General features: G+C 38.2%; 1 protein-coding gene across 1 annotated transcript in view; it reads right to left on the bottom strand.

Moving 5' to 3' along the window:
- SLC15A5 (solute carrier family 15 member 5) overlaps nt 1-20,043 on the bottom strand; it is a 92,454-nt gene extending 72,411 nt beyond the window's left edge. Inside the window, exons 1-3 of the mRNA XM_025403405.1 lie at nt 19,683-20,043; nt 14,933-15,155; nt 54-223 (exon numbers count right to left, since the gene is read on the bottom strand). Of these exons, the coding sequence (XP_025259190.1) occupies nt 54-223; nt 14,933-15,155; nt 19,683-20,043 (754 nt within the window). The remainder of the gene's footprint in view (nt 1-53; nt 224-14,932; nt 15,156-19,682) is intronic.
- Between the last annotated feature and the right edge of the window lie 570 nt (nt 20,044-20,613).

A 20,613-nucleotide genomic window follows, 5' to 3' on the forward strand; every position in this document is an offset into this window, starting at 1 on the left:
TGTCAAGAAAACAATATAAACCCAGAAATTAATGTAAAGTATAATTTACTTACGTTTTTCTGACTGATAAATTAGGTTGTAGTATATCATATGAAGCGTTATCAGAGCCATAAGTGTAGACATAAAAGGAATAAGTAAAACAAGGGCCCAGGCCTGTGAGTGCTGGATGTAAGATATTCCCAGAAACACAATGGTTGCATTTAGGTTCATGAGCCAATAAAACCTGGGGTATACAGACAGACAAAAATAAAAATACCATTGAATCGCTTTAGACAACTATTGCTAATTTTAATGCTTCTATTCAAATGTAAACTACGAAACGATGACATGTTAACTGAACCCAATTTTGCAAATATTGTTTATCAGATTTCTTAACAAGTGTGTAAACATCAGCCCTGACTTAACCAGTTTCATTATCTTTGTTTTATCCTTGTTTAGAATCGACATAGAAAGAATGTGCTCTCTTTCGTCTAAATCAGAGGTTGGCAAAGTTTTTCTATAAAGGGCTGGATAGACAGTAAATATTTTAGGCTTTGCAGGCCATATGGTCTCTGTAGCATTGTGGTACTAAAGAAGCTATAGACAACACTTAATCATTCAAATACCCCTAATGAAACTGGAAAGATTAAAAAGTTAATTCTTCCTGTATATTCCAGTTTTCAAAGTATAGGAAAACAGAATACTCAGGAATATCTGGGTTACACTTAGAATAGGCATGTAACTGAAGAAATGAGTGACATTTGAATAAAACTTTCCATTTTTCTTCCCAATGATTAGTATCACAGAGAGGTACCTACCCTAGTAGTCTGGTTTGCAAGTTCTGGGAACATCTTCTCTACCTCTCAACTGTTCACTGGGTCTAAATCTTGCCATTAGAATCCCATTGCAAAGAAGGGATCTTAACTTTTACTTTAAAGATTGAGGTAAAATTAAATACAATAAAATTTACTCATTTACATACATAACATATACATATTAGCTTTTTTAAGTGTTTCAGTTGTGCAAGCACCATCAGATAAGTCTTAGTACACTTACACTATCATTAAAATTTAAAGGGTTTATGTGATTAGATGAGACCCACTCCGTATAATCTGGGCTCTGATAACTGAAATCAGCTGATGAGAAACCTCAATTATCGCTGCAAAATTCTTTCACCTTTGCCATATAACATAATTAGGGGAGTGATATTCCAAAATCTTTCCGATATTCTACTGTTTAGAATCAGGTTACAGGTTCTGCCCACACTCAGGGGGATGGGTCCAAACAAGAATGTGGTCCACTGGGGGTCATCCTGAGGCATGTCCACCACATCTTCTTTGTGTTTTCCCTTCCCACGATCGATCTCTCTCTCTCTCTCTCTCTCTCTCTCTCTCTCTCTCCCGCCTCCCTCTCCCCCCTCCTCCCTCTCTCCCCCCACCCCCCCCACTTCTTTTTTTTCCCACAAGGTCTTACTCTGTCACCCAGGCTGGAACGCAGTGATGCAGTCATGGCTCACTGCAGCTTTGACCTCCCAGGCTGAAGCAGTCCTACTGCCTCAACTTCTGTCTAGTACCTGGGAGCACAAGCACGCACTACCATACCTGCTAATTTATTTTTAGTAGAGATGAGATCTCACCGTGTTGCCCAGGCTGCAAATCTTCTAAATGATTCCTCACCTCGCCCCGCCCTCCCCGCCCCGCCCCGCCTCGCCTCCCCTCTCATTTCCTTTTTCCTTTCCTTCATTCTTTCCCTCCCTCCTTCCCTCCCTCCCTTCCTTCCGTTCCTTCCTTCCTTTCTTCCTTCCTTTCTTCCTTCCTCCCTTCCTTCTTTCTTTCCTCCCTTCCTTTCTTTCCTCCCTCCCTCCCTCCCTGCCTTCCTCCCTCCCTTCCCGCCTTCCTCCCTCCTTCTTTCCCTTATTTCCCTCTATTTCTTCTACGTAAAAGAAGTAAAGACAACAGGTAAAACTGGCTATGGAAAGGGAATATTGAAGTTTTGAGAAGAAAGAAAATGTTTAGAAATAGTACTTTAAAGGAGGAGAGAAATTGGACATCATATACTTGCTAGGCAGTGATAAGGAACAAGTTTGGTGGTCATGAACTTAATGTGGATATAGTATAATTTTGCATTTTTCTCCAGACTTCTTGTTGTGTGAGTACAATAATGGAATATGTGGAGAGTTGAATTTTAACTAAGATTATTTCCTCCATCACACAGGAGACTATGACAAAGTAAGCTGGGGGGAGGGGGAGGGAAGAATAATTGAAGACATGGAATATTACTGCTAATTAATTGGAGACTAGCCTTGCTGCATACTTTCTGGTTGGGAGTGGAGGCTCAGCTCTCTGCTGTACCCAGCTGACACTGCCCAGGAGGGTAAATTAGAGCACTTCCAGTTTCTGCTGGGCAGGAGATGAAAGACAGGCTCCTCACTTGGCCTCAGCAACACCACCCAACTTGGGAATCAGTGTTCCGGTCTGATTCTCCGAGTGTTTATGTAAAATATTAGATTCTCGCTCATGTCTGCTGACACTATTGGACCAGCAGTATGCAGGGGAGGCAGTGTTTTTAATAGTGTTTGGCTAGAGAAGGACAGATGTTGTCAAAAATATTTTCACCTATATTAGTCTACCTTTTTCCTAGAACTTTGAGTAAGGGGAGCAGGACTTTTTTGGAGCTGCCCATTCCTTGCCACACCTTTGCTCTCACCCATCTGTACCTGGTTCCAGGTTCTAGGTTTCTCTATAGCCCCACTGATAACAAAAAGAAAACCCAGGAAACTCATTGTAGTCCTTCCTCAAGTTCCAAGGCCCCTAGGAAGAGATTGTCTTCTTTCTACCTTTTGAGATCTCCCTATGTCCATTTGTTGTGTTAGGTTTGGGTTTTTTTTTGATGTAAGAGGAAGTACCTGGGAGAAATAGGGCTCTTCTTGTATTGGCTAATATTGGAGATCCTCTATTTTTTTTTTTAATTGGATAGTTTCTTTTCCTATCATTGATTTGTCAAAGGTCTTCATATATTTTGGATGCATGTCATCTATCAGATACATGCTCTACAAATGCTTTCTTATAATATGGGATTTTCCTTTTCCTTTTCTCAATGATGTCTTTTGATAAGCAAAAGTTTAAAAGTTTAGTAAATTTCATTCTATCGTTTTTTATCTTTATTGGTTCATACTTTTTGTATCCTATGTAAAGAATAGTTTCTAAGCCTTAGTCACAAGTATTTTCCCCTGTGTTTTTTCAAAAAAATCACTGTTATGGGTTTTGATCTCATATAAAGTTAATCTAATTTGAATTAATTTTTCAGTAGGGTGTCATGGGGTAATTATTTCCTATATGGATATTCAGTTTTTACAGTATAAGTTATTGAGAACATGATCTTTTCCTCAATGATTTTTTGACACTTTTGTTGAAAATCAATTGACCGTACAAATGTAGGTGTATTTTCTGACTCTCAGTTCTGTTCCACTGATCTGTCCTTATGTCAATACCAGTGTCTTGGTTACTGTTACTTTCTTTTCTCCTGCTTTTTTTTTTAAAGAGCTTTATTGAGATATAATTGAGATGCAATAAACTGCATATATTTGAAGTGTGCAATTTTATAAGGTTTGAATATATATGCACACACAAAATAATTACCACATTCAACATAGCAAACATATCCATTGCCTCTAAAGCTCCGTCATGTCCCTTGTCACCCTTCCGAACCCTGCCCCTTCTCATTTCCCCTTCCTCGTCTCTAGGCAACCACCGATCTTTTTTCTGCCACTATAAATTAGTTTGCAATTCATAGATTCTTTTTTAAATATTAAATTATCTGTATTTTCAAATCTGGCTTCTTTCACTTGGCATAATTATTTTGAGATTCATCCATGTTAATGTATTTATCTGTATCCATTCCTCTTTATTGCCAAGTACTATTCCATTATGTAAATGTACCAGTGTTTGTTTATGCATTTACTGTTAATAGACATTTTTCAGCTTATTGCTATTGCAAATAATGCTGTTAAGAACATTCATGTACAAGCCTTTGAACAGACATAGACATTAATTTCTCTTGGGTAAAACCTAGGAGTGTAATGGCTGGGTGATATATGATAGATGTATATTTAATATTTTAAGAAAATTTCAAATAGTTTTTAAGTAGTTGTAATATTTTACATTATCACCACATGTGTATGAGAGTTCTCATCTCTTCATATCCCTGCCAAAACTTGGTATAGTACATGTGTACTGATATATGATGGTGGTTTTATTTTGCATTTCCCTAATGGCTAATGATATTGAGCATCTTTTCATGTGCTTATTGATCATCTGCATATCTTCTTTGGTGAAGTTTCTGTCCTTATGTATTCTGGCTACAAGTCCTTTCTCAATTATGTGATTTGTAAGTATTTTCTCCCAACCTGTGGCTTGTCTTTTTATTCTATAAAAAGTATCTTTTGAAAAGCAGAAATTCTTAATTGTGATGAAGTCCTATTCTAATTTTTTTCCATGGATCGTCCTTTTAGAATTGTTTCTCAGAAACCATTGCCTAAACTGAGGTCAGAAACTTTTCTCCCTCTCTTTCAGAGAAGAAATCTGAACTTGGAACACTGAAATGACTCATCCACATTCACACAGCTGTGTTGCTTGTAGAGCCATGAGCAGAAGTCATCATCCTGGTACAGGGCTAATCGGGCTAAATATCCTGTTAATACTTCTTTCTGCATCTTTGCGGTTATCAATTTCATGACACTTTCATTTTCTTGTGAATCTAGCCTTTAACAATTGAAATTACCTTTCATTCCTCTCATCACATTTTATATATCAATCATTAACTATAAATGTTGTCCTTCCTCTTCAGAATGGTAGTCCAAAGACATGAGTTAGAGTCACAAAATCTGAAAATCACATGGTCTGTGATCTTCTACTTTCTGGAATTTTAAAAATTGGAATCACACCCTCTAAATAAGGTTTTTTGGTAAGAATTTTAATGAAGAACATTAAATGAAGAACATGGATTATAACTACATGGTGCTAAGCAAATGTCATCATATCAAATGTTCGTTTTTCTCCAACCCTGATTTCAGGAACAAAAAAAGCAGTGAAGTTGGAGCATAGTGAATGATATGGTTTGGCTCTGTGTCCCCATCCAAATCTCAGCTTGCAGCTCCCATAATTCCCACATGTTGTGGGAGGGACCCAACTGGAAATGATTGAATCATGGGGGCCGGTCTTTCCTGTGATGCTCTCATGATAGCAAATGGGTCTAACAAGATATGATGGTTTTAAAAATGGGAGTTTCTCTGCACAGCTCCCTCTTTGCCTGCTGTCATCTATGTAAGATGTGATTTGCTCCTCCTTGCCTTCCCCCATGATTGTGAGGCCTCTCCAGCCATGTGTAACTGTAAGTCCAGTTAAACCTCTTTCTTTTGTAAGTTGCTGATTCTCAGGTATGTCTTTATCAGCAGTGTGAAAGCAGACTAATACAGTAAATTGGTACCAGTAGAGTGGGGCACTGCTGAAAAGATACCTGCAAATGTGGAAGTGACTTTGGAACTCGGTAACAGGCAGAGGTTGGAACAGTTTGGAGGGCTCAGAAGACAGGAAAATGTAGGAAAGTCTGGAACGCCCTGGAGACTTGTTGAATGGCTTTGACCAAAATGCTGACAATGACACGGACACTGAAATCCAGGTTGAGGTGGTCTCAGATGGAGATGAGAAACTTTGGAACTGGAGCAAAGGTGACTCCTGTTATGTTTTAACAGAGACTGGCAGCATTTTGCCCCTGCCCTAGAGATTTGTGGAACTTTGAACCTGAGAGAGAAGATTTAGGGCATCTGGCAGAAAAAACTTATAAGCAGCAAAGCTTTCAAGCGGTGACTTGGGTGCTGTTAAAGGCATTCAGTTTTATAAGGGAAGCAGAGCATAAAAGTTTGGAAAATTTGCAGCTTGACAATGCAATAGAAAAGAAAATCCCATTTTCCGAGGAGAAATTCAAGCCTGCTGCAGAAATTTGCATAAGTAACAGGGAACCAAATGTTAATCCCCAAGACAATGGGGAAAATGTCTCCAGGGCATGTCAGAGGTCTTCATGGCAGCCTCTCCCATCACAGGCCCAGAGTCCTTAGAGGCAAAAATGGTTTTGTGGGCCAGGTCCAGGGTCCTGTGCTGTGTGTAGTTTAGGGACTTGGTGCCCTGTGTCCCAGCTGCTCCAGCCATAACTAAAAGGGGCCAAGATACAGCTTGGGCTTCTGTTTCAGAGGTTGGAAACCCGAAGCCTTGGCAGCTTCCATGTGGTGTTGAGCCTGTGGATGCACAGAGGTCAAGAACTGAGGTTTGGGAACCTCTACCTAGATTTCAGAAGATGTATGGAAACACCTGGATGCAGAAGTTTGCTGCAGGGGCAGGGCCGTTGTGGACAACCTCTGCTGGGGCAGTGTGGAACAGAAATGTGGGGTCAGAGCCCCCACACAGAGTTCCTACTGGGGCAATGCCTAGTGGAGCTGTGAGAAGAGAACCACCGTCCTCCAGATCCCAGAATAATAGATCCATTGACAGCTTGCACCGTGTGCCTGGAAAAGTCACAGACATTCAATGCCAGTCCATGAAGGCAGCTAGAAGGGAAGCTGCACCCTGCAAAGCCACAGGGGCAGAGCTGCTGAAGACCATGGGAACCCACCTCTTGCATTAGCATGACCTAAATATGAGACATGGAGTCAAAGGAGATCATTTTGGAGGTTTGAGATTTGACTGCCTTGCTGGATTTTGGACTTCCATTGGGCCTGTAGCCCCTTTGTTTTGGCTAATTTCTCCCATTTGGAATGGCTATATTTACCCAATACCTGTACCCCCATTGTATCTAGGAAGTAACTAACTTGCTTTTGATTTTACAGGCTCATAGGTGGAAGAGACTTGCTCTGTCTCAGATGAGACTTTGGACTGTGGACTTTTGAGTTAATGCTGAAATGAGTTGATACTTTGGGGGACTGTTGGAAAGGCATGATTGGTTTTGAAATATGAAGATGTGAGATTTGGGAGGGGCTGGGGGCAGAATGGTATGGTTTGGCTTTGTGTCCCCACCCAAATTTCATCTTGTAGCTCCCATATTTGCCACATGTTGTGGGAGGGACCAGGTGGGAGATGATAGAATCATGGGGGCAGGTCTTTCTCATGCTGTTCTCATGATAGTGAATAGGTCTTACAAGATCTGGTGGTTTTAAAAATGGGTGTTTCTCTGCACAAGCTCTCTCTTTGCTTGCTGCCAACTATGTAAGACATGACTTGCTCCTTCTTGCCTTCCACCATTATTATGAGGCTTCTCCAGCCACATGGAACTGCAAGTCAAATTAAACCTCTTTCTTTTGTAAATTTCCCAGTCTTGGGTATGTCTTTATCAGCAGCATGAAAATGGACTAATACAGTGATTAAGGAATAAAATATTAGAAGAAAAGATAAAGCAGGAAATGTGGTCCAGGTCATTTAGGGCCTTGAAGTTCATGGCAAGAAGTCTGGATTTTATTTTCAGTGCATTGGGAAGCCATTTGAAGGGAATTGAGCAGGGGGCTCATATAGATCTTGTTTTCAGTGGAAAGATTATTGTGTCAGTTCCATGAATTGCAGATGGTGCAAGGTAGGGAGAAAATCGCAGCTATTGTAAGTCTGGATGAGAGCTAAGAGCAAACTGGGCCATGGTGGTAGCAAAGGAAAGAGATAGAAGTGGATAGATATGTGATATGTGTTTGGAAAGAACATGTGTCAAGTTGAGCTAGTCTCCTCACTGTCTGAGAAACAGACCTACCCATGTTTGTCTCCTTAACTTGTCCTATTTCTTGGCTTGCCCTGTCTCACTTTTAAAGTCCTATATTCAGTCTCTTTTCCTTCATTAAATACTTTCTTGAATATTCTGCTTCTTCTCTTCTGTAAAATTTTTTTGAGACATTCTCTCACTCTGTTGACCAAGCTGGAGTGCAGTAGCATGACCTTGACTCACTGCAGCCTTGATCTCTTGGGCTCAAGTGATCCTATTGCCTCAGCCTCCCAAGTATCTGGGACCACAGGTGCACACCACCATGCCTAGCTAATTTTTTTGTATTTCTTGTAGAGATGGGGTTTTGCCATTTTGCCCAGGCTGGTCTTGAACTCCTGAGCTCAAGCAATCCACTTTCTTTGGCCTCCCAAAGTGCTGGACTAGAAACATGAGCCACTACACCCAGCTTCTTTTCTGAACTTCTAAAGCAAATACTCATTATTCAATTATTTCATTTTTGTCAGTTTTGCTTTTCATACATAGATTGTGAAGCTCCCTGATGGTAAGATTTTATTCTTCATTTCTTTATCTCCATGAGACCTAGCACAGTACTAGGTTGAAAATAAATGGAGATTAAATAACAGATTAATAATACAGCATCTCATAAAAATCAATTAATCAAACAAACACAATATAAAAAAAAAAAACTAAAACCTCTCAATAATTGGCCTAGAAAAGTAATAGAACATCAAACATGACCACATTGAGCAAACTGATTTACTGTGATCCACTAATGGAAATGTATTTATCACAAGGTAGGTGAGGTACAAAAAGTTATAATTTTCTAGGACAACTGGATGGAGTCCCTAGGCTCAGCCACAGGTTATCCTTTCATGCTGCTGCAAGCCGTACACTTGACTTGTGGCTGTAGCAACACAGAGAATCTGGAGCCAAAGTGCTTTCAGTCTTTAGGAAACTCTTTTTAAAATGTTAAGCATTGTTGAGAAAATCTAAGAGAACACTGTGTGACTCTTCAGTGTACCACATGGTGATGTAAACTGCATTGCTCTAAAGAGGGTCAAGGAAAATTACAATTATTCCAAGACTTAAATCTTGTGAAAAGTAGTTAGAAACCAAAAAATTATAGTGCTGAATATTTATGTGTAGGAAGAGATTTTACATGAAGTACTAAACGTATTTTAACAAATGTCACCCAACATATTTGATTGTGTAATTTTCTGAAAGAATTACCTAGTACAGGCATGTTTTATATATATCTTTGTTGATCCATGGACAGGACAAGCTACAGATAATTAAGGGTGAAATTGTATATGTATCATCTACAAAAAAAAAAAAAGAAATGAAAACCCACAGTCTTCAAACTTACCATTAAGACTCCTTTCATCTCATAGCTCACTAGCAAATTGAATTTATAAAGCACCTCTCACACAAAAAGTCAGAGAGCAAAGCACTAAAGCAAAACAAATACTAGTGATTAAGGAAAATTGAAAGCAGCAGTAAAAATATGTTTCTTTAGTCTACTTTTAAATACAGACTGGGAACTGCAAATAATTGGGAGTATATATAAGTGGTAATTTTTTTGTCTTCATGATTGTATGGTATTGAATACAAATGAGAAAAATCGTGGCTGCAAAACTCAGCAATCCTTATGAGATTATTTTAAACATTCACTTAATTAATTTAGTAATACATTTAAATTACTCAAATATTTTGTCATTTCTTAGACTGGCCAGTTTTGATGTGCTTCGTGTTTACTTTTGGTGATTTGAAGAGAAATTATTCAAAATGGTCTTTCCTAACCTGAGGCAGTATCAAAGAAGGGAGGCAAATTTTCTGTAAGTTTCAGGTCTTCATAGCATTAGTGGACCATTTAAATATTCCGGAGAAAGTATTTTATTCTACATTGATCAATATTCAGATAATTTTCCAGGGGATTTGTGACTCTTCAATGGGATAAAACTGAACTGTTTAGAGGAGTCAGTGAAATAAAATACTTGGGCACCGATTTCATGGTGGATGGCTGTTGTCAATCATTGCTTCTTTTAGCATAGCCATTGGCCACTGAGGTACTTCAAAGAATACTCTGGTAGCCAAATATTTGGAGACAGAAGAGGAAAAACAGAAACTTTAGAGTTCCTTTTTATCTGTGAATACATATTTTTTTTCCAGCAGAGCTATTAAAGACAATAAAATATTGATTTGGGTAACTAGACATTAGGATTGAAGAAGTTGAGTTTTTAATTTAAAAATTTGGGGGACTGCTTTACTCTCTCTCCCAAGCTCTTCCTACCTCTCTTACTCTTTAACCTGTTTCATTCCCTTTCCCTCCTTTCCCATTCCCTCATTCTTTTGCCAACAACCCCCACCCACCCCCCGTCTTTTTATTTTTATTTTTTTTGAGATAGGGTCTCACTCTGTCACCCAGGCTGGACTGGTGCAGGGTGTTCATAGCTCACTGTAATCTCAGCCTCCTGAGCTTAAGCTCCTCACTTTCTGAGTCTCAGTCTCTCAAGCACATGCAACTACAGGCTCACCCCGCCATGCCTGGCTAATTTAAAAAAAATTTTTTTTGGTAGAGATGGGGTTACTCAGGCTTGTCTCAAACCCCTGGCCTTGAGTGATCCTCCTTCCTAGGCCTCCCAGAGCCTAGGGATTCAGGTGTGTGCCTGGCCAACACCCTAATTTTAACAATTGTCCTGACTCATGTATCTTTCAAGCTTAAAAGAGAACATGCGCCCGGCGCAGTGGCTCACGCCTGTAATCCCGGCACTGTGGAGGCCAAGGCGGGCGGATTGCCTGAGCTCAGGGATTCGAGAACAGCCTGGGCAACATGGTGAAACCCCATCTCTACTAAAATACAAAAAACTAGCCGGGCGTGGTGGTATGCGCCTGTAATCCCAGCTACTTGGGAAGCTGAGGCAGGAGAATTGCTTGAACCTGGGAGATGGAGGTTGCAGTGAGCTCAGATCACAAAGGAAAAGAAGGAAGTGCTTGTTGTTATTAGGGTGAGAGGGTAGCATTTGTTAAACTTGGCTAGAACCAGTGCAAATAGAATTTGGGAAGGTCTGTGATTTTTTCAAAGCTATTTACAAGCTACTACTCCTCAGCATGCAACTCAAAGGACATTTTGAGTATTAATAAGATTATTTCATGAACTGCTTTGATTTTGTTCGCTGAAATGTACCTTATAAATTATGATTTTACGATTGAAGAATATAGGTAGATTTATATTTTTTCCTCTCTCTTTTCAGAATTATGTTGAATTTCTTAATCAGGTAGATTTCTAAATGTGATGATAATTGCTATAAAATTGTCAAAAAGTTCCAAAGCAGTCTGAAACACAGTAGTGGGTTCAATCAATGGTTAGTTTCATTTCTTTTCAAAGGCATCACTAGACTTTCCTTATGGCTCTGGAATTGTTCTCAAACTTTGATCTTCTGAATCACCTGAAGTACTTGATATGGTAGGAATATTTGTGTCCCCTCAAATTTCATATGTTGAAATCGTAACTTGGTATTAGGTGTTATATACCTCCTGTAACAGTGGTATTAGGGAGCGGTGTATTTGGGAGGTGGGGCTTTTGATCAGAGAGGTGGCGACCTTCTGAATGGGATTAGTTCCCTTGTAAAAGAGACCTCCTAGAGCTCCTTTGCCGCTTCCACTATGTGAAGACACAGTAAGAAGCCAGCAGTCTTCCAGCCAGGAAGGCAACACTCACCAGAACCCTGATCTCAGAATTCTGGCCTCCAGAGCTGTGAAAAATAAATTTCTATTGTTTATAAGCCAGCCAATCTATGCTGATTTGTTATTGCAACCTGAATCGAGTAAGACAGTACTTGTTTAAAATATGCATTTCCCACCTGTCCTCCCAGGAAATTCTGATCCAGGAGGTTCGAGGTGGGACCTGGGAAACATTTTCAACAAGGTTCTCAAGTGATAATTAAAATCAGCAACACTGCGTTAGAACAGTGGTTCTCAACTCTACTTGGGCAGCTTAAAAAAAATCCTGGTCCCTGGGTCCTGCCTCTAACCAATGTAGTCAGAATCTTTGGTGGCAGGACCCAGGCATTTGTACTTTTTAAAAAAGAATCCTCAGGTGGCTTTAATGTGCACCTAGGATTAACAATCATTGTTCTCAGTGTTCTTGTGAATATTAAAATAGATTCTGGAAAAATGCTGTGGGATCATATATTTTTACCTCTAGTGCTTCTCTAAGATAAAATATATTTAATTTGAGGAAGTGTTAAAATCAGAATATTTCAGTTTGAGACGGATACCACGTAGAGTCAATTTGAGTACCAGATAGTCAACATTTCTGGGGTGAAATAAGTCAGTCTCCAGACTTTTTTCAAGAACTTTACCAATATTCTACTTGGGCTTTTAATCATGTATATAATTCACCCTAGTAACCCCTTAGCAACAGACTGTGATATGCAGATAGGATGCAAATTATCAGGTGAAGAAAGTAGAGAAATGCAGAAGCAAGATTTGAGGTTAATTGTGGTAGAATTTAAAATTGTGGCCAGGAACAGACTTCATTATTCTCCTTCTTTTTGCTTCCAGAAAAGAATCTGCACAAGTGTATTTACCTAGGTGATCTCCAGTCTGGCTATTCTTAATTGGCCATCTCAGCTTTTGGAATATGTGGAAAGCCAGGTTCTGATCTGGATAATGGCACAAGGATGTTGGCAGATTATTATGTCTCTTGATTTCAGGGAGTTTAGCTTTATTTTTGCAGTGAGGTGCATTAGTTGAGGAAGATCCAGTACCAGATGGTAATGTTGGCTGGGAGTGGTTTTCTCACCTATATTTGGCAGCTTTACTCGGAAGTGGTGTTTTCAGTGCCTGAGACTTCCAGTCTATGCTACTTAACATGCTCACTGGGAAGCTTTAGGTGGTACAGAAGCAATGACACATCTCATTAAAGGTCCTGTAACTATGAACATCTGACATCTGTGCTGCAAATAGAACTGAATGCAGCCTTCAAGTAGTTACAGATTCAAGGGGTATGTTGTTTTCTAAAGGCACGGCTGAAATTCATTATATTTACCAGGCTAATTTCTAGAGGCATTGACTGGAAGACATAGATTATGCATTAATAAACTACGCCTTTCCAAGATGACCTCCTAAATGGGTCCCCTCTTTCCTAGCATTTAGACAATGGTTTCAGCTGATGGCTTATCCATGATTTAGCAATAATCATAACAATAGTGATCATAATTTGAATACCTAGAATATGCTAGGATACTTTATGTATAAGTGATACAATAGCTTTCCAAGATATTCCCACTTGGTGGATGAGGAGCCTGGGGCTCTGAGGAATTAAGGAACTTGCCAAAGACCACAAAACTCCTAAGTGATAGAGCCAGGATTCTGCCAGCTGTCTGGTTGCCCAGTGGGGTCTCTGTCCATCTTGTCACCAGCCCCTGCACTGTGTACAGGAATGGAATCAGCATTCGTTGCTATAAACTACAGTAAGGTAAGTGAACATTCATAAAAGTTGGCCTGTAGTTTAGTATTTAAACTGGAAAAATAAAAAAAGGTAAAACAACCAGATTCAGCCTTCAAGGAGCTTATCATCCAGTTCTTTTATCACATTAAAGAATAACACCCTGATTCTTTATACACATTTCTGGATGCTTTAACTTTAAATTTTTAAAATACTGAGCTATTTAGTGAAATTGGAAAATAATTTTTAAAAATCTAAATGTGCTCATCCTCAATTTGGCCTGGTTCCTTACAGCTGCAGAAATTCATTTTCTCCCCATTCCCCATCCCCCTTCCTGAAGCCCTAAAGCACTGACCCAGTGGGAGTCCCCTCTGTTTCCCAAAGGAAATATTTCATTCATATAATGTCTCCTTTGTAATCAACACTGAGAAATGTCACTTTGATTAAACACAACTCTGAATGACTAAGACCACAGTACAATAAATTCTCCAGAGCTATCTTTCAGAACAACTGATTGCTCTCCAGTCTTAATCCTCCAGAGTCTTATTTAATCAAAATGATGTTGCTAATTAAGGATTAAAACCTCCGAATAGAATAAAAAAGAAGGATTTTTCTTTCTCCTTTGGGCAGGTCAAGGAGGCAGAATTTGCTGCAAGGAAGTAAAGAGTCCCTTCTACCTTTGGTAAGACTGCATTGTTCTCTGACATTAGGACTTAATCCAAAATAGGGCTGAGTGCTTTATAATATTAATATCATTAGAGAAAGAAAAAAGGGGAGCAAGAGAAAGAAAAAGAAAGAGAAAAGAGGAACGGCCTCGGAGAGCTACATATGCCTATACATATACATATAGACACTATTTACTCTAAAAATGGACAATGTAGCTCACATCTGTTTGACATCCACTGATAGATAACAACAATAACAAAGAAGTTTTATACTAAATGCTTAACTACCGTCCCTTAAGATCCATATATTAATTTTTTATCTTGAATTTGTATTTGGTAATATAAATTGTTTCCTTAAAAAACACAAAAACTGACGAACTCCATAAGAACTCACTGGGAGAGGCAAAGATTCACAGGAAGACTGTTTGATTTTCATGGAATATAAACTCTTTTAGGTGTTGGGAGCGAACTGGGTGAGAAACAGAGATGCTGGGTGATGTTTTAACAAATTGTTAAATACTTCTTTCATCTTTGCATCTTCTCTCTGCATTGGCCTAGAAATTTATAATTTCTCCCAAATTAGTCTACTACAATACAGACATGCTAACAGCTACCTTTTTTTGATCACTTACTATGTGCCAAGTTCTTTGCCAGCAATACACATGGTGTTACCTCTAATAAAACTGGAGAAGAGGTATTATCCCCCTTCAGAAATGAATAAACTGAAGTAGAGAATACATGACTAGGTCAAGGTCAGTCAGCTTGTGTTAAGCAGAGTCCAGACTTCCACCCAGGTCTCTTTGGTTCCAAAGCCACCTTCTATTCTGCAGGACAAGGCACTTCAAATCTTTTTACCTGGAGGATAAATGTATCCGCATGTGTTGGGAAGGTGCTGGTAAGCTGTACTGGTCTGCATGAGACTTAGAAGCTCCTGTGATTACTGACTGAATCATCATCACAGATTCATTCCATCGTCACTTAGCCCAATTCATCACAAAGACTGAACAACTACTACCCAAATGGAATCAGAAAGTAAACAGTGAAGACGGTCATAAGCCTCTTTTGTCTCCTAGCCAGTGCTACTTACCAGTTAAAAAAAGACATTGTTTTTTGTGATCCATACTCCTGAAGGCCAAAAGCACCCAGTGGACAGACGATGGCTCTTATGCCTCCGATGCCAAGGCAAATGGTCAACAGTGCTACGTAAAACAGCCTGTGCTGCTCTGTTTTTGGTATGTTGTTAACTGCATGGTAAGTGCCCAGATAGAAATCTTCCAAGGGAAAAGCCACCACAGATAAAAAAGCAGTGCCTGTAAGTGGAGAAAAAAAAGAATAAATGTAACATAGAACCATTGGATCACCAGATCACATAATAAACAGGGTTTTTCCTCTGACAGTGGCATCATTTTGTGATTGTCTTATCCAAACGTTTATGCTAGTCACTGCAATTTCAGGGATAGCCTGATGTTTTCTAATTGTAAGAATTTCCTTCAATATGTGTCTTAACTAATCCAGAGTTTTAGGTTATTTTTCTTCCTCAAGCTTGAACTGTATTTTCTCCCAGAATGTATAAGCAAATCGTGTTTATTTTGCCAAAATTAAAATAACTCAGAAAAGCATTGTATACAAAATGAAGCTGTTAGTATTCCCACCCCCAGAGAAAACCACTGTTAACAAAGGTTATTTGTTCCTAATCAATCGAGTGACAGAAAACACCATGATCTCAGACATCTTGGAAGCCTATTACATAAAAGCTTTTAAGAAGAACATTATTATCGTTAAAGAGAACACAGTCTTTTTTTTTCTTTCCTACTTCTCTTTCTCCTTGTAATGTCTTTCTTATTTATCTTATTTCTCACACAGCTGGATGGAGCCTTCTTTGCCACATACAGGGGTGAGAAGGCTGGGGACAGAGGAGTGTGAGCTGGAAGGAGAGGGGACATAAAGTGACAAAATAAGGTTGAGTATCCTTCTCTCTTCCACCTTGCAGGGACCACATTTGATGTCTTTCCTTGTATAATAAAAATTACGATACAATTCCATGCTTTTGCTAAGCTCTTTATATTTTACAAAGCATGCTCATGAACTATATGTTTCATCTTGAAAAAACTTTGTGATGTGAGTGGATAGATTTTGTTATTTATTTTTTTAAAGAAACAGGTTCAGTGAGGTTAAGTGGCTTGCCCAATGTTATAAAGTAACCCAGTTGTAATCTCCCTCTTCTTGGACCTCCTACCATCAAGTAGTCAAATACTTTTTTTTTTTGGAAATAGCATTTCCCCCCCATCAGATTACAAAAGTAATACGTTCTTATTTCAGAAAATTTGAAAAATAGAGGAAAGCACTCAGAATAATACAAAAGGCCCATAATCTCATGACTCAGAGATCATCTTTACTTTTATAAAATAAAATATTTTATAAATATTTATATTTTACTTAAAAATATTTTACTTAAATATATATAAATATATTTTACTTAAATAAATTGAGATTACACTGTTGATTTTTTAATGTAACCAAATAATATGAACAATTTTTAAAATACCTTTATACTTTTCCAACATGATTTCTAGTGATGATGTGATATTCTAATCATAATGTATTTTAAAAGACCTTTTCAGTTATTTTAAATGAATACCATAAAATACCCTGACACATAATTTTTGTGCACATCTTTATTAGCCTAAGTTCTCAGTCAAAGGCATTCCTATTTTTATTGCTTCTTAATACCACTGGCAAATGTTCTTTAACAATGCAACAAGTTAATCTCCTACCATCATTGTATGAGAAGACCTTCATTCATGGTAGTTAGCATCATTAATTTTTTTGATGATTTGATTAGTGAAAAATGACTCCTCCATCTTCGTTTTGCTCTTCATTTTATCAATTTGGCATTAGTGTTATTTGGTATAAATTTTTATAGAGTTATTTCATGTGGTTTGTTTTCTCAATTAGATTATAAATTCTATATAGATAAAAATTTGGTCTAATGCTTCCATCTCTCCTACAGAGGCTTTCACAATGTAAAGATATATGCACTGAAGAGCTATTTGGCAACAGATTCATTTACCGTGAGGTGAGCCCTTTAAATTATTGAGTTTGAAATGTTCCCTTTTAAGGTTAGCCGGATATGAAACTAACTTCTCTCTTTCTACCACTCACTCAGTCTTCTCTTCTGTAGGTGTGATGTGAGGTCTGGCTAGACAAAGGGATGTCCAAAGACGATGAACAGGGCAACTATTTCATGCAGCAACTATTTACTTAGGAACAAGGCACTTTTAGTTTGAATGGTATATTTGTGTAATTTAGAAAGGCACTTTCCTTCTGTCTTTTGAGAAAATGTCATAATAGGCTGATTGTATTAAATCAAAACTTTATCTCTATCTGTTGTAAAATGGGGCAGCAAAAAGACAAATCTATGACATATATGAAGAAAAGTCTCCTCTGTGATGTGTGCAATTGTGTATCTCATCATCAGTATGCCCGCATTTAGTAGCTGTAGAAGCACCATGATGTGTCATACCCCCTGCTAGGTGGTGGGGGTCCACTGGCTCTTCTCTCCAGGAACTGCTGAGCCCATCAGAGAAGTCAGCCATGCAGGTGGACTATTATGTTATAAAGTGATGGATGCAATCATATAAGTATTATATGGGTGTGGTTGAACACAGAGAAGCTAGCAACAATGCTATTTGGTTCTTGAAACAATAGCAGGAATTTTCCAATCATGGATAAGGGATGGAAAGATAAGGGAAGGTGACAATTTCAGGAAGAGAGAAGAGCATGTATAAGATTAGAAAACTAGGGAAGGAGGCCAGGAGAAATTAGCAAGGTTGGGGTTGCATGTTGAATGAGAAATCTAGAGAGGTGAACTTGGTAAGGTTCTTGTATGCTAAATTAATAAATTTGGATTTGATTTTTTAGATAATAGAGCCAATAGAGAGATTTATTTGTTCAGGAAGTCAGTGTTGTTGGTAGAATGGAGTATGAACTGGAGACTGATTGACAACTGGCAGCCGAGTAAGTAGGCCATTGGAATGGTCAGAAAGAAGAAAGCTGCATTTTTTTCAGCCAGGGTTGTAGCCGTTCAGACAGGAGAGACTATTTTTATATAACCTCTAATATTTAGTGACTGGTTGGAATTTGATGGCAGCTGTAAGCAGAGGGCAACAAAGAAATAACTTTTAGTAAAAAAATGAATGGATGTAGAGTTGACTTAAGTCTTTTGTTTGCCAAATTCCAAACTTGGGATTTCCATCCTGTCTGATGACTAACCTCAGAATCTAGACTGATAGAAATTACCATGTTAAACAAGAAGTCAGCAAATGCTACTGGTGTGGCCTGTTACCAAGGTAAGCAGAGTAAATTAGTCTTGGATTTGCTTAAATGTCTTCTTATCAGAAAACTTTTTCTTGGTACCAAGTGGCAGCCTCATCACTACTCATTCCATCCTGTCCCCATACCCAGCTTTATTTTTCATCCTAACTCATTGCCACATGACATCACATCTATTTCCTCATTTATTTTCTCTCTCCCTGCACCAAAAAGTCAACTTTAGCAGGAACACATGACTTTCTTCTCTATTGCATTTCCAGACCTGGAATAATGTCTGGTACAGAGTAGTCAATAAGAAATATTTGTTGAATGTTGAGTGATTATTTGTCATGCAGTGCCTTAGTTTTTATTCCACAGAACTTCAGCTGCGGACTTTCCAGGTTTGACTTACACTCCAATGGATTCTCTGAATGGTAATTTACCACCTGCCTGAGATTGTGTGATATGTTGAGTACCTGATATCTATCCATCTCTTTCTCATCTGTCCTCCTACCAACACTCATTTCGGCTGCACCTCTCATTATTGGTGAACAGCATGCTATATTCCCAAGTTGCTCAGATCAGAAACTTGGAGCTAATTTTTGACCCCCCTCACATTTGTACCTTTATTTAGTTGCCAAGTTTTTATAGCTTTTCACTTGTTCTCTCCTGAATTGGCACTTTATTGCTTAAACCATCATCCTGAGATTTTCTGATCTCTGTCTATTTAATCTCTTACTGTGGTTGACCATCCTGTATTGCAGAATAGCATTTCTCAAATGTTGTTTTCATGATATTTTCAGAGACTTCTTGTTGTTTAAGAAGAATAACTTGAACTTTTCAGTCTAAAATTCTAGTCTGTTCTTCAAATTGCTCTCTATTCCTTATTAAACTAACTTGATATTTTCCCAGCATTTCTCGCAATCGGTCCCAAACCTTTGCAGATACATATTAATATATATGTAAAGACGCACACTGTGGTGTCTAATTTACTCATTTTTAAAGCATATAATCATAATTAATAATATAGAAATCATACCATCATATGCAATCTTAATTAGTATATGACTAATTAAAAGACCACCTTTGGATAAAAACATTTCTCAATTATTTTACATGAACTTCAAAAACCTTTTTTTAGCACATTTCATCTTGGTTGTGAAGCAAATAAATTTCACATTTCTGAGGGAATTTGTCATGAATTTGGACTTGAGGTAAAAAGGTTTTGGGAAGGGAGGGCATTCTAAGGAGTAGGATATATATGTAAAGGAGTAATTACTGTAAAATATAAGTGCAATGATGTAGGCATCAAAGCATTCTCTAACACACACACACACACACACACACACACAGACTTACTAGCATTCTTCAAATAGTACAGAGAATGAAATACATTGAAACCACATTCTTACTTCATTTATCACATTTTGTGCTAAGAGCAGAGTGAAAATAATATAAACTAAAAATTCTAACAAAAATCTACTCAATTAAGTCACAAAACATTCCAGTCAGCAGAGGACACTCACCTAGAAAATGTAGAAACAAGCAAATATACACCAGTTTGTTTCTTCCTAAATAGACATCAGTGAGCCATCCAACAAACACAGGGGTAAGTATTGAAGTTCCAATAAAACACAAGTTTAAGATGGCTGCCTGGCAATTGTGATAGCCAAGCTTGATAGTGCAAAAGGGGATCATGTTGCAGACGACTTCAAAGAATGTGAACCTCTCACACAGCTCCACCAGAAGCAAGCAGATTCCAACCTGAATTTTTTTCACAGAGTATGAGGAACAGAAATCGCCAATATGTCTTACAGTTTTCTCCTTCTCAATGCTGTGATGTAAGCGTACTTTCTCATCAGTTATGATAAAGTCTGTAACAGACATGACTACCCTCCTTGAACACAACTTATATTAGTGATTTGAACTTCGTGATATTTTGAGCCCTATCCCTCCGATGAAAAAATAAGAAGGTTGCTTTGAATTTCACATCTCCACGCTAGAATTTCATAAGATTTGTTTTTTGCACATGAACATTTTTCATTTTGATGATCCAAGAGCACAGGAGAGGAGACATGAGTATTTAAACGTTCACGGTAGCTCAGTGTAGCCAAATCTGATTTGTTTGCTTAATTACTTAGCGGCTAAATTAGGATCGTCCTCCAAAATTATATTGAATTACATGAATCCATTTGCAAACATGTGGAAACTCATCTGCCTCATACTGATAAAGGTTTAAATATTGAGGCAGAAGAAGCAGTTTTTCAGGAGAATTTGAGCACTAGATCAAGAAATAATTTGAGTCTAATAATTTCTGATACTTTAATTAAACAAGCCAGAACAGTACCAAGAGATAAAGCACAAAAGGAAATCTGTTTTGAGGGAGCACGATATCTTATCATTATTACATTTCTTGTTATTTTTGGTTGGAATTCTGATAAGAAACTTAATTAGGTA

This window comes from Theropithecus gelada, chromosome 11 (assembly GCF_003255815.1).
Source record: "Theropithecus gelada isolate Dixy chromosome 11, Tgel_1.0, whole genome shotgun sequence".
Lineage (NCBI taxonomy): Eukaryota > Metazoa > Chordata > Mammalia > Primates > Cercopithecidae > Theropithecus > Theropithecus gelada.